Source organism: Rattus norvegicus, chromosome 9 (genome assembly GCF_021556685.1).
Source record: "Rattus norvegicus strain SHRSP/BbbUtx chromosome 9, alternate assembly SHRSP_T2T, whole genome shotgun sequence".
NCBI classification, from domain to species: Eukaryota; Metazoa; Chordata; class Mammalia; order Rodentia; family Muridae; genus Rattus; species Rattus norvegicus.
This window is the reverse complement of record NC_141542.1, coordinates 55,605,421-55,619,406: the sequence shown is the minus strand read 5'-3', so window position 1 is coordinate 55,619,406 and position 13,986 is coordinate 55,605,421. Positions and strand designations below refer to the sequence as shown.

Below are 13,986 nucleotides of genomic sequence, written 5' to 3'. Positions count from 1 at the left end.
TGATCCAGATCATCCAATGATTCCATCCTCAACAGAGTCAGGAGCTCAATGAACAATGTGCTAGAGAAACCCAGAGGAGAAAGTATTGGTTACATCCAGGGCATTGGAGAAAGCTCGACAAGAGCTCGTATCACTGTGTCTCGGTCCTCAGAGAAGAGTAAAAGGGAGAACCAGAAGAAAGGGAGAAAGGACTTCTGACACAGGATATAGCATGTGCAAAGCCAACAGCTTGCATGGGGCACAGCCCAACAAGATGGTGAAAGATGAACACTGGTCATGGTACAGGGACAGACACATCAAAATGGAGCTGGAGGCTTGCTAGTGACACAAGAGTGGGGATCATCAAAAGTCATGCAAAATACAGAAGTTGCTCCCTGGGGAATGAAAATAAACAAGATTTGGTATAAACCTGCAGTGCTATCAGTTTAGATCTGGGAAGGGTATCCTGTCCACAGTGAAGTGCTTCAGCCTGCTTGCTCAGCTCACTTCCAATATGAGGAAACTTTAGATCAGCTGCTCTCAGTGGAGATGTTAACCCTGAGGGACTACCATCACCCAGGCCCTAGTGGTGGCTTGCAAAGGACATGTTTGTCAAGTTCTTACAGAGTACTTGAGAAAAGCACTAGCCTCCGGGTCTATAGCTTGTACCTCAGGATCCCCTCCCTTGTCATTTGTCCCTAGGAAGCTGTGACAGCTTGGGGGCATTTATTCAGGGAGGCTTGAGACCTTGAGTCTTAACTGTGAGGTCTGGGAGGTGTCTTTTGCATTCAGCATCTATGTAGACTTGGCCTGGGCCAGATTCTAGAGGAGGGGATGTGTCAATGTGGACTAAGGCAGGGATTTGGCAAACACATCCCCCAGAATGCCGGGCATCTCTCAAAGGTGTGTTTGAAATATTTGAGTCCGGACACTCACAACACCAGCAGACCAGTTCATGAAATCAACAGAAAGCAGAAACAAACTCTCCTGGGGAGCCTGCTTACGTTATAGTAATGGAATTTATAATTCATTTTAGAACACATTCTCTGAAAGGAAAAAGTCTTGAGAATTGGAAGAGAGCATGAGGTGCTGGATCCCTCTCACGTTTGTGTTGCTAGAGCCAGGAGACCGTAACTTCATGAAAATGAGATCTGGTTTGTCAACATCAATTAAATCACTGATGGGGGCTCTCCATTTATTTATTCATTCTGTAATTGCCTGTGGATACTCAACTGTGCCAAGCTGTGCTAAGCTTGGTGACCCAAAGACTTTGCTTTTAATTTGGAGGGGCTTTGTTTGGTTTGGTTCTGTTTGGGGGAGGCTGGTGTTTGGGTTTTTGTTTTGACCCAAGCCAGCCTAAAACTTGTGATCCTCCTGCCTCTACCTCTTGAGTGTTGGGGTTCCGGGTGTATAACACCCATCCAGCAGATACAAAGATGATTCCATAATTTCAGATACATTTTCATGTCTTCAGAGTCAGTGTCTCCATGCTCTTCCAATAGGATATGGTCCAGACCTTAGTAGATAACATAAGAAGCACACAAAGTTGTATTGTCGTGCCAACCATCTGTGTAATCAATTCAGAAAAACTTCTCCTGTGTCAACCTTTTTTTTCACATGTATGTGTGTTTACACACATAGGGTATATGTTTGTGTGTGTGTGTGTGTGTGTGTGTGTGTGTGTGTGTGTGCTTGCTTGTGGAGGTCAAGGCTGACATTGAGTAGCTTCCTTGATAGATCTTTATCTTACTTTACTGAAAATAAATGGGTCTCACTGACCACTGAACCTAGAGATTGCTAGTTTAGCTGATTGATCTAGTTAGCTTGCTAGAGGATGCCAGCCCTGCCTCCCAGGTGCTAAGATTACAGGTAAACCATGGCACCTTCCCGGCTTGTAGATGGATGCTTGGAGAGCCAAACTTGGCAAGTTTAGACCTTCTAGTCTACTTTTCAAAGCATCCCTAGTAAGCATAGCACCCAGGTGTGTGCTGGCCTTTTCCTTTGGGGATTCTAAGTGTAAGCCTATGATTGCCTTTCAAGAAGGTCTTTCTGACTTTTTCCTCCTGAATTCTGTGACTCTAAAACCTTCCTCGATATTCTGAGCCAATTCTTCTTTGAGTGTTCATCTGTAGGAGTGACCATCCCTTTGTCTGTAACCCCCCAACCCAATGCCAGCCTGGCCCCGGCATAGCTGCATGCTATAGGCAAGAGAAGTCACTGGCTGCTGACCAGGGTGACCAATGGTTCCCCAGGGATGCATGCAAAGGCCACTCAGCAGAACCTTCCCTGCTGGGGAACAGGATTCAATGGTTAGATCTCTCAGCCTGATATCCAGAGGAGTCCTTCTAAGCACTCCCTAGACATAGGTGTTTTCTCTCCTCAGATCAGATGAACATGAATACCAAACGTTCTTCTGCTTCCTCTGGGACTACATCCAGATACATTCCTCTATAGCTGAAGGCAGTGTTGATTGTTAATGTATTAATTCTATGAACACTACCAACCATAGAGCCTCGGCTGTGTACCCTTGTGATAACTTCGCTACCGACACCCAGCATCTCCAGAGGACAAGTCACAAGCCCAGGGGAAGATTCAAACTGAACATTTCGCATGCATTTTCTACTGAGTACATGGTGCTGTCACACCCCACCATTAAACCCAAACTTCGGAGTCAAACACCCGTCATAAATGGACTGTCTGCGCCTTCACTCCTGATCCCAGACGTATTGTGAATCTCTCAGCTCTTACAAGCCAAGTGTGAAGAAAAATCTGTGCCCTTGGTTCTCCCAGGGTTTTTTTTTTTTTTTTTTTTTTTTTTTTTTTTTTTTTTTTTTAGTAGTTATGCCAGTAAAATTTCCTTTTAAAATACATTTGTTTATTCAGGGTAGAGAAACATAGCTGTGCAAGGCTTTTCTACCAACCTACCTCAGACCATTGTGTTTGCACTGTCCTGGGCTGTTGTGTCTCGTTCTTGAAGAGGAGGTAGTGACAGAGGAAGGCAGCCTGTGGCTGTGTAACGGGCACACCCCTAGACATGAAAGCTCCTCTTTTCAAAAGACAGTGCCTCACCCTGTGGTACAGGCCACAAGGAGTTCCACCCACGCTGAGGCCTTGGCTGCACTTGCAAGGTCTACGTATGAATCCAAACACTTATGTGCACTTACTGAGGGCATTGACCATGGTTTTATAGAGCCAATCAAAATCATCTTTGTTTCCTTGTCTTCAGACGCACAGTAGCAGTTCTCAACCTTAATGCTGTGGGCCTTTAGTACAGTTCCTCAGGTCCTGGTGATCTCCAACCTCAAAATTACTTCATTGCTACTTCATAACTGTAATTGTGCTACTGTTGTAGACTGCAGTGTAAATATCAGTGTTTTCGGGTGATCTTAGGGGACCCCTGTGAGAGGGTGGCTTGGCTCCCTCCCCAAAGTAGTCATGATCCAGGGGTTGAAAGCCACTGCTCTAGAACATGGTAAAGAGTTTGCCTTCCCTTGCTCCCTGTTTCCACCATCTCCTTAATGAGGAAAATGCTTCTGGATCATGTGTAGCTTGTGGTTTTGTTGGTTTTGATTTGTGTGTGTGTGTGTGTGTGTGTGTGTGTGTGTGTGTGTGTGTGTGTGTGTCTGTGTCTCTGTGTGTCTGTGTGTGTCTGTGTGTGTCTCTGTGTGTCTATGTGTGTCTATGTGCATGTCTGTGTCTGTGGTATGTGTCTGTGTGTGTGTGTGTCTGTGTGTGCCTGCGTGTATGTGTCTCTATATGTGTGTCTGTGTCTATGTGTCTCAGTGTGTATATGTCTGTGTGTGTGATTGTGTGTGTGTCTGTGTCTATGTGTCTTTGTGTGTATATGTCTGTGTATATGTGTGTGTGTGTCTCTGTGTGTGTGTCTGCATATGTCTGAGTGTATGGGTGTGTCTATGTGTGTATGTGTATGTCTGAATTGTGTGTATCCGAGTATATGTGTATCTCTGTGTGTATTTGTGTGTGTGTGTGTGTGTGTGTGTGTGTGTGTGTGTGTGTGTGTGTGTGATATACCGCATCCTGTCTCTCTGCTGTGGCAGGAGTGGAAGCACCAGAGGAGTCAGGGCAAAGTCTGAAATGGAGAGTCCATAATGGATCCCGATCTTCACTCTAGGCACCTAGCTGATGCTTACCACTGGGAGAAGGAATAGGAACTGAGGTTCCAAGGTCTACCTTTTCCCTCAAGGTGCCATCATGCCAGGCAGAGAGGGGGAGATGGAGCCCAGGATGAGTGGAATCCAGTCTGATTGGGAGCGAGGGCCAGGTGTACTGGAGGGGCTGGAGGAGAGAAAGCCTTCCTTCCTTGGTAGCATCTCTTTAGTGGAAGGCCTTCCCCTCGTCAATGCTTAACAAAGCAGTTCTTTGAGGCAATCCTTGCTTGTTCATATTCCTTTATTTCATAGAGGATGTAAACACATACAATTTATTTGGGATGACTCAGGGATTATATACCTTTTGGGGGGAAGGAATACCCAGGAAGGGAATGCTATCTTGATGCCACATTAGCATGGAGAAGAATTCCAGGTGCTACACCTTGTGACTGAGTGCCCGTGGTGGTCCTCTCAGTGGGGTGTCATGGTTACAAGTTCCAGACCAGGTACAGAGAGTTAGGGAATGGCTAACTCCACTCTTACTGTTCTCAAATTTCTGAGATTCCTGGGATTTGAGCTCATTCAACATTACCAGTACTTATGCCTGGCTGGTAGCATGGTGCCACATGCTCTGTGTGTGTGTGTGTGTGTGTGTGTGTGTGTGTGTGTGTGTGTGTGTGTGTCTGTCTGTCTGTCTGTCTGCCCCAGTGTTCTAGGGGGCCAACCAAAAAAAAAAAACTATTAGTGTGAATCCCAGATGTTCATGTTAGCTGAATACACACACACACACACACACACATACACACACACACACACACACACACTTCCATTCAGCCAACTAAGAGGTAGATTTTCATCCTTAGGAAAAAAATATATTTTAGTCCTTTGAGCATGAACTATCCCTTCTCCTCTCCATCTCAAAATCTAAAATCTTTCCTTGATACCAGACACCAATGACAGAATAAAGACAAAAATCTCTGCAGCTGACACAATGTGTGAGCCTGCAGTTGGCTGATGTTGAAGGATTTGGGCAGATAGTATCCGTGGATGGACCATGCATGGCGTTGGCAGGAAGGAGTGAAACACCAATGGGGTTGTTTATGCTTGGACTCCAATCTCCCCTAGCTCCGCTGCTATCCAGAAAGGTGCTTTTTAGTGCCAGAGTCCCCAAGATGGCTTCTTTCCTGTGGCTTCTATAAGAGAAGCAGAGACACCAGTTTGTTCCTCCTCCCAGCCTCCACAAAGAGGAATTTATGAGATTACCCTTAGACAAATTTCTGAGATTTGAGGAATGGTTGAAAGGGGTCCTATACCATGTCCAGTCTCCCTGGCACTTGACACCATAAGGAGCACAAAGGCAGCACCTACAGTGGAGGTCAGTCCTGCCGAAGCGGTGGTCACAGTTGGGAAGTGGCCAGCAACTCTTTGCTGACTCAACTCTTCAAAAGCGACCAGCACTTTTCTGAGTTTAGAATTTAACCTAAGAGGGACACCTCCGCCTGGAAAGGGTTTAATAACCTGTGAGCACTAACATTTTCTTTTTGCCTTATGCATTCTCTGATGGATGCGCGATGTCTGAATTTTTGTGGCTGGTGAATTACTATTTGAAAGTATGGGGGAGGCTAGAGAGATGGTTCAGTGGTTAAGAGCACTGACTGCTCTTCCAGAGGTCCTGAGTTCAGATCCCAGCAACCACATGGTGGCTCACAACCATCTGTAATGGGATCGGATGCCCTCTTCTGGTGCGTCTAAGGACAGTTACAGTGTGCTTATATATAATAAATACATAAATCTTGAAGAAAGTATGATCAGATTTTACTGTTGAAAATATAGGGTTGACGTGGCAGAGTCTAGCACATGTGTAATTATCAGGTGTCAGCCGATGCAGTTTCTATCCGTAGAGGAGTGACTTATTTTAACTGTTGTGAATGGTCATCAGTTCTTTCACGAAAGACTCCAGAGCAGCTGCTCACACACCATGCCAGTGCCCATAATGACTTCAGCACTGGACTCTACACTGGGAAAAAAAGAGTGAAGCAAGATGTCTAACTTTTGACAGTCCCCGGGTCGGTGGAAGCTTCCAGCAGCCATAAAGGCTCACAACAGAACCCTGAGCCTTTCCTACAGTTTCCCCACCATTAGACATTTTCTTCTAAAGCAAAAACAGAGTTACTTTTGACGGATTGCAAAATATCCTGAGGTCTTCGAATTTTCTTGAACCCATGTGGGTTTTCGGAGTCCGAGATGCATTTGAAAATCCATTCTCAGAGCAGCAGCGACATTGAAATAAGCCAAGGACACCACAGCACCTCCCTCTAAGTAGCCACACATCAGACTATTGCCGGGCGGCGAGTGGGCACTGTTCGCTCTCAGTTTATTTCCGGGTCTTATTTTGTCTGGTTTTGGCTGCTCTGGGCCCTGATGGTTGTCCTGGGTCCAGGTCCCGTTTGACAGATGTGTGCAGTCTGTGCCTCCCCTTCCTTTCCTTTGCCAGGATGGCAGCCCGCTGATGTTTCCTGTTTGCTTACTTGGCTCTCTTTCCCTTTCCTTCTTGGGGGACCTGGTGGACTGGCAGCTCCGTGGTCCAGCAGACCAACTGTAGAGGTTCCGCGCCATCCAGCAAGGGCAGCAGCAGCAGCAGCGGCGGCAGCAGCTCCTCCAGCGACTCAGAAAGCACTTCCGGCTCCGACTCCGAGACGGAGAGCAGCTCCAGCGAGAGCGAGAGTGAGGGCAGCAAGCCTCCGCACTGCTCCAGCCCCGAGGTAGGCAGCAGCTGCTGGCTCCAGGCCATGGAGTCCCCAGCCCTGGCTTTTCATCCTGACTGCTTACCCCCACCCTCCCTCTGTTCCAGCCTGGAACAAGCTGTTGGGTTTAGGGTCCCCGCTCTATTCCCCACTGTGTCCTCTCCTCCCTGTCTCCTGATGACACTGCTTCCTTTCATATACAAAGCATCAACTTTTACTGTCAAAAAAAAAAAAAAATCGCTGTTTGGCCTCCAGAAATCTCCACATATGCTATAAACATCACTGACAGGAAATAACCTACGGCTGGGGTCTCTCCCTCTCGGGGCATACCAGGCAAGAGAAGTTTGTCGCTTGGGAAGTGTGAACCACCCGTAAATCACAGGCCAACGAGTTTTATGCATTGGGCATGCTTAGAATATTACCCTTCTGCAGTTTGTCACGGATCAGAAGAATGGGGCTATAAATATTAATAAAACCCCCTTTATTGTGTTTTCTTTGTGAAAATATAAAGGGGGAAATTAGCATCCACCTACAAATAATAATGAAACCTTTTACAGCTGTGACCGGTATCTAAAGGGAAGATTTAGGTGCCTCATATAAAAACATTATAAGGTAACAATAAAAACATTGCCGTTTCTACTTTCAGTGGAAAGGGGATATAAACGGTAATTCAGAGCCCAGAGATTCTTAGGTGAGGGCGGAGACCCCAGTCCTTAGACCTGTGGAGCCAAAAGGGTGGGCTTCGGTTTCTTTTTTTTTTTTTTTTTTTTTTTTTTTGGTTCTTTTTTTCGGATTCGGAGCTGGGGACCGAACCCAGGGCCTTGCGCTTCCTAGGTAAGCGCTCTACCACTGAGCTAAATCCCCAGCCCCGGACTTCGGTTTCTAAGCAGTGAGTAAAAAGTTTCCTCCTGAGACTATAAACAGTTGACATCACTGTTGATCGTGGAGTGAAAGGCTTTGTTCACACCCCTCTGTGACATCCAAGGGGCCAAATTACTAAATATGCAGACCCGCCCGTGGTGAAAAGGGAGCACTGTGTAGAGCACGGCGTAATCCCGACGTCATATCGACGTCATCCTGGCGCCACACGTGGAAATAGTTACGTCCCGGTTCCAGGTTCACAGAGGGTTCCCCACGCCCCTGCCCAGTTTTGTTTTTTCTGTCCACACAGCCTTCTTCCCTCCTCAGCACCTCTCTGCTTCAGGGCAAAACATCATTCATCCTAAAATTAGCCTCCTCCCCAGTGTTGTCTCACCTCTCCACCAAGTGCTCTCCTGCCTGCCCAGCTCTCTGTGCGTCTCTGTGTCTGCCTCTGTCCGTACACATAAGAGCAAAGGCCTCAGCAGCGCTAACCGATTCACTTTAACCTGGCTCTTCCCAGAATCTAAGCCATGATCCCACCCTCGTCATTCGTGTATGCATTCAGTATCACTCAACAAGCATTTGTGGACCAGCGGTCACAGTGCTCCATGTTGGCCTGGGAATGTCTGCCCAGAGCTAACATTCCCATGGGGAATGTTATTTGAAACAGAAAAATCCAGGAATTAAGAGAATAAGATCCAGGAGGTAATTGGACTTTATTCATGTCCACCTTGTACTGCAGTTTTTTTGAGAGAGTTCAGAATACTGAATGATAAGAAAAAGCGTAGCTGGAGTCGGAATCACGACCAGAGTATTTGCCTGTGTGCACCAAGCCCTGGGTTCAATCCCCATTGCCAGAAAGGAAAAGGGGAGAAGGAAGGAGCATAAAAAAGATGAAAGACAGTACTGGATCCCAGGACGGTGCAGGAGCTGGGGGTGGGGGTGACCAGATGGGGTCCATCAAGTGCCTTCTGTCCAGGTTCCTCTTTATGACGTCGCTGGTTAAAATCACAAGTGACAAGTCCTGGTTTTACATTGAAACTCGCATCCTGGGGCTCCTGGGTTTCCTAGGGTTTTGCTTGAGAGCAACAGGCCACCGGAATTTCAGGAGATGGATGGAGGCTCTTGTTCCTTTCTCAGAATCTCAGAGGTCCCTGGCCAAAGAGGGGAGGACCTCTGAAGTTTAAGTTCTTAGGGAGCATGCAAGGTGTCCACTTCCTTGTCTGTATAGAGAGAAGGCAGACACTGAGTTATGCATTAACCACACTACTCTGTGTCCCTGTCTGCCGGCAAGGGACATGTACTCATTGGAATAAGAGTCAGGTTCTTTGAGCATTCCCCCCCCCCAAGTTTGCATAGACACGTTATGGGGGTTAGGGTGGGGGAATAGTTTGTAGGTAGACAAACATTGCAGTGTTAGGTAGCAGCAAGACTCTGCATCCCTGACGTGGCTGGTCTGGACCACCTGTCAGACAGCATGGAGCCCTATATTACAAGCCTCTCATGAGAGGTCAGCTCCAATAGCCACACTCCTCAGTCCACCCCTCAGACACACTTACACTGCCTCAAAGCAAACAGCCTTGGCCCTCACTTCTCTTCCAGACCACCTTTCATGGGAGTAAAGGAAGCAGAAGCATTCGTGTTCTGGTGTATGTAAGATCTCCTTCCAGCAGTGCTTAGAAAACCCGTGCCCCACCAAGACCCCTAAGAACTGTTCTTTATGAATACGGTTGTGGAACAACACTTCCATGTACGGATCACTGCAGCATGGCCGGACTAGGTTGTCGAGCCCACACAGGAGAGCCCACCAACATGCACATCACTGTGAATTGCCTCTGGGCTGGCCTATGCTGCACTAATTTTTCAGTCGGTTTTTCTCTCAGAGGCTTTCCTGGCATTGGGCATGGGCTCATTCATGCCATTGCTTCTCAGGGTTGGAAGCTGCCTTTGCTGTTGCCACACTGACAGCACACAGGGTTCCCTGGCCCGGAGTGGCCAGAGTCCCTGTAGAAAGACCCTGGTCACATCCTATGAGTTCTTGGATGGAGCAGGTTAACTCTTCTTATATTGGATAGTCCCCCTCCCCTGACCTAGATACTGTGCTAAACCTTTTTTCCCCCTTGTGGCTCTTCCCTGGTGGATCTGACCAATGCAGATCTTCAAGGAAGACTCGGACAGAAACCGGGTGTTAGAAAAGAACAATGCAGATTCCCCTTTGCAACCAGCAAGAGCGCGCAGCATTTTCATCCTGCTAATGGCCGCTCAGTCTCTTGCTAATCGCCTCTGGGGCGCGTGGCGGTGTGTACTGTGAAAGAGGAGATGAAGTGAGGGTGTGCATGGAGACCTTGTATGTGAATCGGGCAGAAGACTAATCAGGGGAGAGAGCTGCAGCCCTGCATACAAGGCAGGGAACCTCCAGGAAACAGACACAAAGTCAGGGCAGAAACCTCAGTAACACCTCGGGAGATGGGGCATCACCAGCGCGTGGTTGTGGGATAGGATTTGAAGTCCCGGGCTTTGTCTTCCCCTGATTACTTGTTATTTGAGATTCCATGACCAGAGTGGTCTCTCCTCTACTGTGCTAGCTTCCGCTGTAGCACTCCTCCCTCATCCGTGAGGAACAGAGGTATATGTAGTTCTTTTGTTGAGAGCAGAAGCGTAGCCATCAAGCTCCCAGACCTGGCATGACTGTTGCAAGGCAGTTAAAAGGACAGGGCCCTAGCCCAAAAGTGGTGTGGATGATGTTGAAGCTACGAGCCACACACCCAGGAAGCAAACACCCAAAGACTATGCTGTCTGGTGTAATAGAGGCCACAGACACTGTTTGCAAGAGTCACGTTTTGTCTAAAAAAAAAGTCTATCTAAAACTCTCATTTTAGGTTCAGGGTTGACATTTCAATCTTTTGACCGAGATCCCTTACAGAAGGCTACTCTGAGAGTCCTGGAGGAGGGAGGCAGCCTGTGCCTAGAACATTTCCACATACTACACACCTCTATATACCTGATAGTCAAGTATGAGGTAGTCCTGCCTGGGCAAGCAGCCTTGTCATATCACAGAGCCTTTCCAAAGCCTCGACTACAAATTACAGAGAACATTTCTCATCTGTAAAGATTAAACTGGATGATCTATGCAAAGTGGGAGGCATTTTGTAGGTGCTCCTGCAATGATAAACGATTCCAGGTTGATGGCTCTTGAATGCCAGTCTGGGAATTCGGGTTTTGTCTAAGAGGCAATAGGAGGTTATTGTAGACCCTTGAGGAAGGGAATGTGATTTCGTGATGTGTTGAAAATGATACTTCACGCTGATTCATTCAGCTCTGAAGCACAAGAGGGGAAAAAATGACCCCAGAGTACATCTGGCAATGGGCCCATCCTAAATGTTCAAGATTCTACAGTTCACTCTCAGTGGTCCCACCCTGAAGTTCCAACATGACTCTTCACACACACAGCTGTGTTTGCCCCACACAAGAGCTGAGAGCTGTGGAAACCTGGAGGGCATGGGGACCAAACGCAGCACAAGTTAGCATGAGTTCTGCGCTCCGTCTAGCGGCCGAGCCCTCTCGGTTACACACATTGGTTCTGCGAGGCCCCTCCTGCTTCCACACAGCACTCCCTTGGGGACACCGAAACATGGCATAGAGCATTTAGGGGAAACAAACTCGGACAGCATGGATGATAGTCTTCAGATTAGCTTTCAAACAGCTGTACCTGCAACTCAGTTGGTAGACTGCTTGCCTAGCGTGCATGAGGGTTTGATTCCCAAGACTCTATAAACCCTCTATAGTAGGGCTCACATGGAACTCTAGCTCTTGGGAGGTGAAAGAAAGAGGGTCAGAAGTTCAAGGCCAACCAAGGCTATTTACTAAGTTCTGCTCCCTTTGGCAAGAACTGTTCTGTTCCTACCGCCCCCTTTGCTGCCACTGCACCCTCACCCAGTCCTCCACAGGCTCCTCTGCTTCTTTATCCTGAGAAGCCACCGAAACAAAGAAACAAACAGCAAAAAGACAGAGAACCACATGTAACACTCAGAAGTACCAGGAAGGTAATAACTTGAGTACCCCGACCCAGATGCTCTAAAATCTGCAACCTGCTGAACGCTGCCCTGAGGGCACTGGTGGGAAACTCCACACCAGAACACTCAGTTGTGTGTACACATTCAAACCGTGAACTTACCACCAAGGGGCAGGGATAGTTCTGCAAGTGAAGTGTTTGCTGCATGAGGGTGAGGGACTGAGAACCAGACCCACAGAAAGCCAGGCATGGTCACTCATGTCTGCAATCCTAGGCTTTCCACAGTGAGATGGGAAGGAGTCACAGGGAAATCCATGGAAAGAAGGAAGGAAGCCAGCTAGTCATCGGCAACAGAGACAACACTAGAGAGCCTGTGTCAAACAAGGCAGAAGATGATTACTGACACCTGAGCTTGTCTCTGGCTTCCACATGCATGCTGTGGTGTGTACACAAACATGCTTAGGCATGTACACACACACATACACACACACACACATGCACACACGCATGTACTCTCATGCAATCAGATATGTATAAAGTGTCGTGATTTCTACCCTTAGACTTGGGTTCCACCTTAAGTGATCTCATAATTATATATAAATATTCCAAAATCTAAAAATAACATAAAGCCCAAAGAGTCCTGGCCCCAAGCATTTGAATAAGGGAGACCTGGCAGATCTCATCTGCTAAGAGTGACCAGCAGGGTGTCCCTGCTCCCCACCACAGCTGAAGTGGGTGACACACTCGCTCCGTGTGATCGGAGGCTTCCCACCTCCAAGAGCCTTGTGCCCTCACCTCTTGTGGGCCTGTCTAGTACCCTAGTGTCTCCGACGCAGCCCTCCCCTTGCCCACTTCCTCTGAAACTAGCCAAGCCCCAACTCTGCTGTCCATGTGCACCTCATTATGGGAAAATAAATGCGAAGGAGGGCACGACAGCAACACCTCTCTCTCTCACAGGGAAGAACCTGATTGACTCTGCCTCTAAGTGGAGGTCAGGGGTGTTGTTTGCCTGCTAATGTGTAAGGCCCAGTGCACCATCTCAATGATAGATGATTGGCAGATTGGTGACAGGTGAGTGATTGACAGGCAGGCAGGCAGACAGACAGACTGACTGACAGACAGACAGGAGGTAGATGATGAGTAAGTTAGGTAGATAGGTAGGCCAGCAAATAGATAGATAGGTAGATTGACTGATCAATGATTGATAGATAGATGATAGATAGATAGATAGATAGATAGATAGATAGATAGATAGATAGATAATAGGTAGATAGGAGATGAGTAAGGTAGGTAGGTAGATAGGTAGGTGATAGACCTGACCAAGACAGACAAGCTTGTTCTAGGTCAGTAGTTCTCAGCCTGTGGCTCATGACCGTTTGGAGATGAAATGACCCTTGCCCATGGGTCACCTAAGACCATCAGAAAACATAGAAGTTTACTTTGTGATTCATAACAGTAGCAAGATTACAGTTAGGAAGTAGCAATGAAAATAATTGTATGGCTGGGGCTGGGGCTGGGGGGGTCACCACAACATGAGGAACTGCATTATAGGGTCACAGCATTAGGAAAGTCGAAAACTTACACTCTAGGCTCCTGTCTGGTCCCTGAAGTAGTGAATGCAGTGGATTCAGAGAAGAAAGACCAGAGAGGAAACATTAAGGCAATAATTTCTGTGAGTCTTCAAATGTTTGACCCATGTCATTCTCAGTCACAGTTTAGGAATCTGTGACTGAAGTTCCACTGCCTCTCAAGAGGCACCGTTCCTATTTATCTTATTAAATCCTAGCATTACAAACCTGAGCTTTTATTAGAAACCAGCATCCTCTGTGAAAGATTCATTTTTAGCCTCTTCGGAACATAAACCCTTACAGACTCAGCTCAAAACCGTAGACCTCTGTGGGGAGGAGTGTCAACCCAGCCTCTCCTATTCTGTTCCTGAGAATTCCGTGCACCCTCTGCATGAGCTGGTCTGTAGGTCAGAGTTTTAAAACTGTAACACCCATGATTTGCAGTAAGTTAGAAAAACTGCCTCAGGGAACAGTGTCTAAGTCTCCTGTGTCCAGACATTCCTGGCAGAGCTGACAGAAGCAGGCTGGGGGTGGACTCAGGTTGCCAGGGCCTACAGGGCACACCGGGCAGCTTTTTCAATATTGCTGCTCTTGTTTAATACCTGCAGCCTACTTGCTTCTCTGCATAAATTATTTGCTAATGAGGGAGGGGGCTTGGGTTCTGGGTTCAAAGATTTTTCCCAAAGGTGACAAAAAAAAAAAAAAAGAAAGAA

General features: G+C 47.3%; 1 protein-coding gene across 4 annotated transcripts in view; it reads left to right on the top strand.

Moving 5' to 3' along the window:
* Positions 1-13,986, top strand: part of Aff3 (ALF transcription elongation factor 3) — a 494,860-nt gene that overhangs the window by 442,696 nt on the left and 38,178 nt on the right. For all 4 annotated transcript variants that reach the window (NM_001413892.1, XM_087566657.1, XM_087566656.1 and 1 more), the window contains 1 exon segment: positions 6,664-6,850. In NM_001413892.1, the coding sequence (NP_001400821.1) occupies positions 6,664-6,850 (187 nt within the window).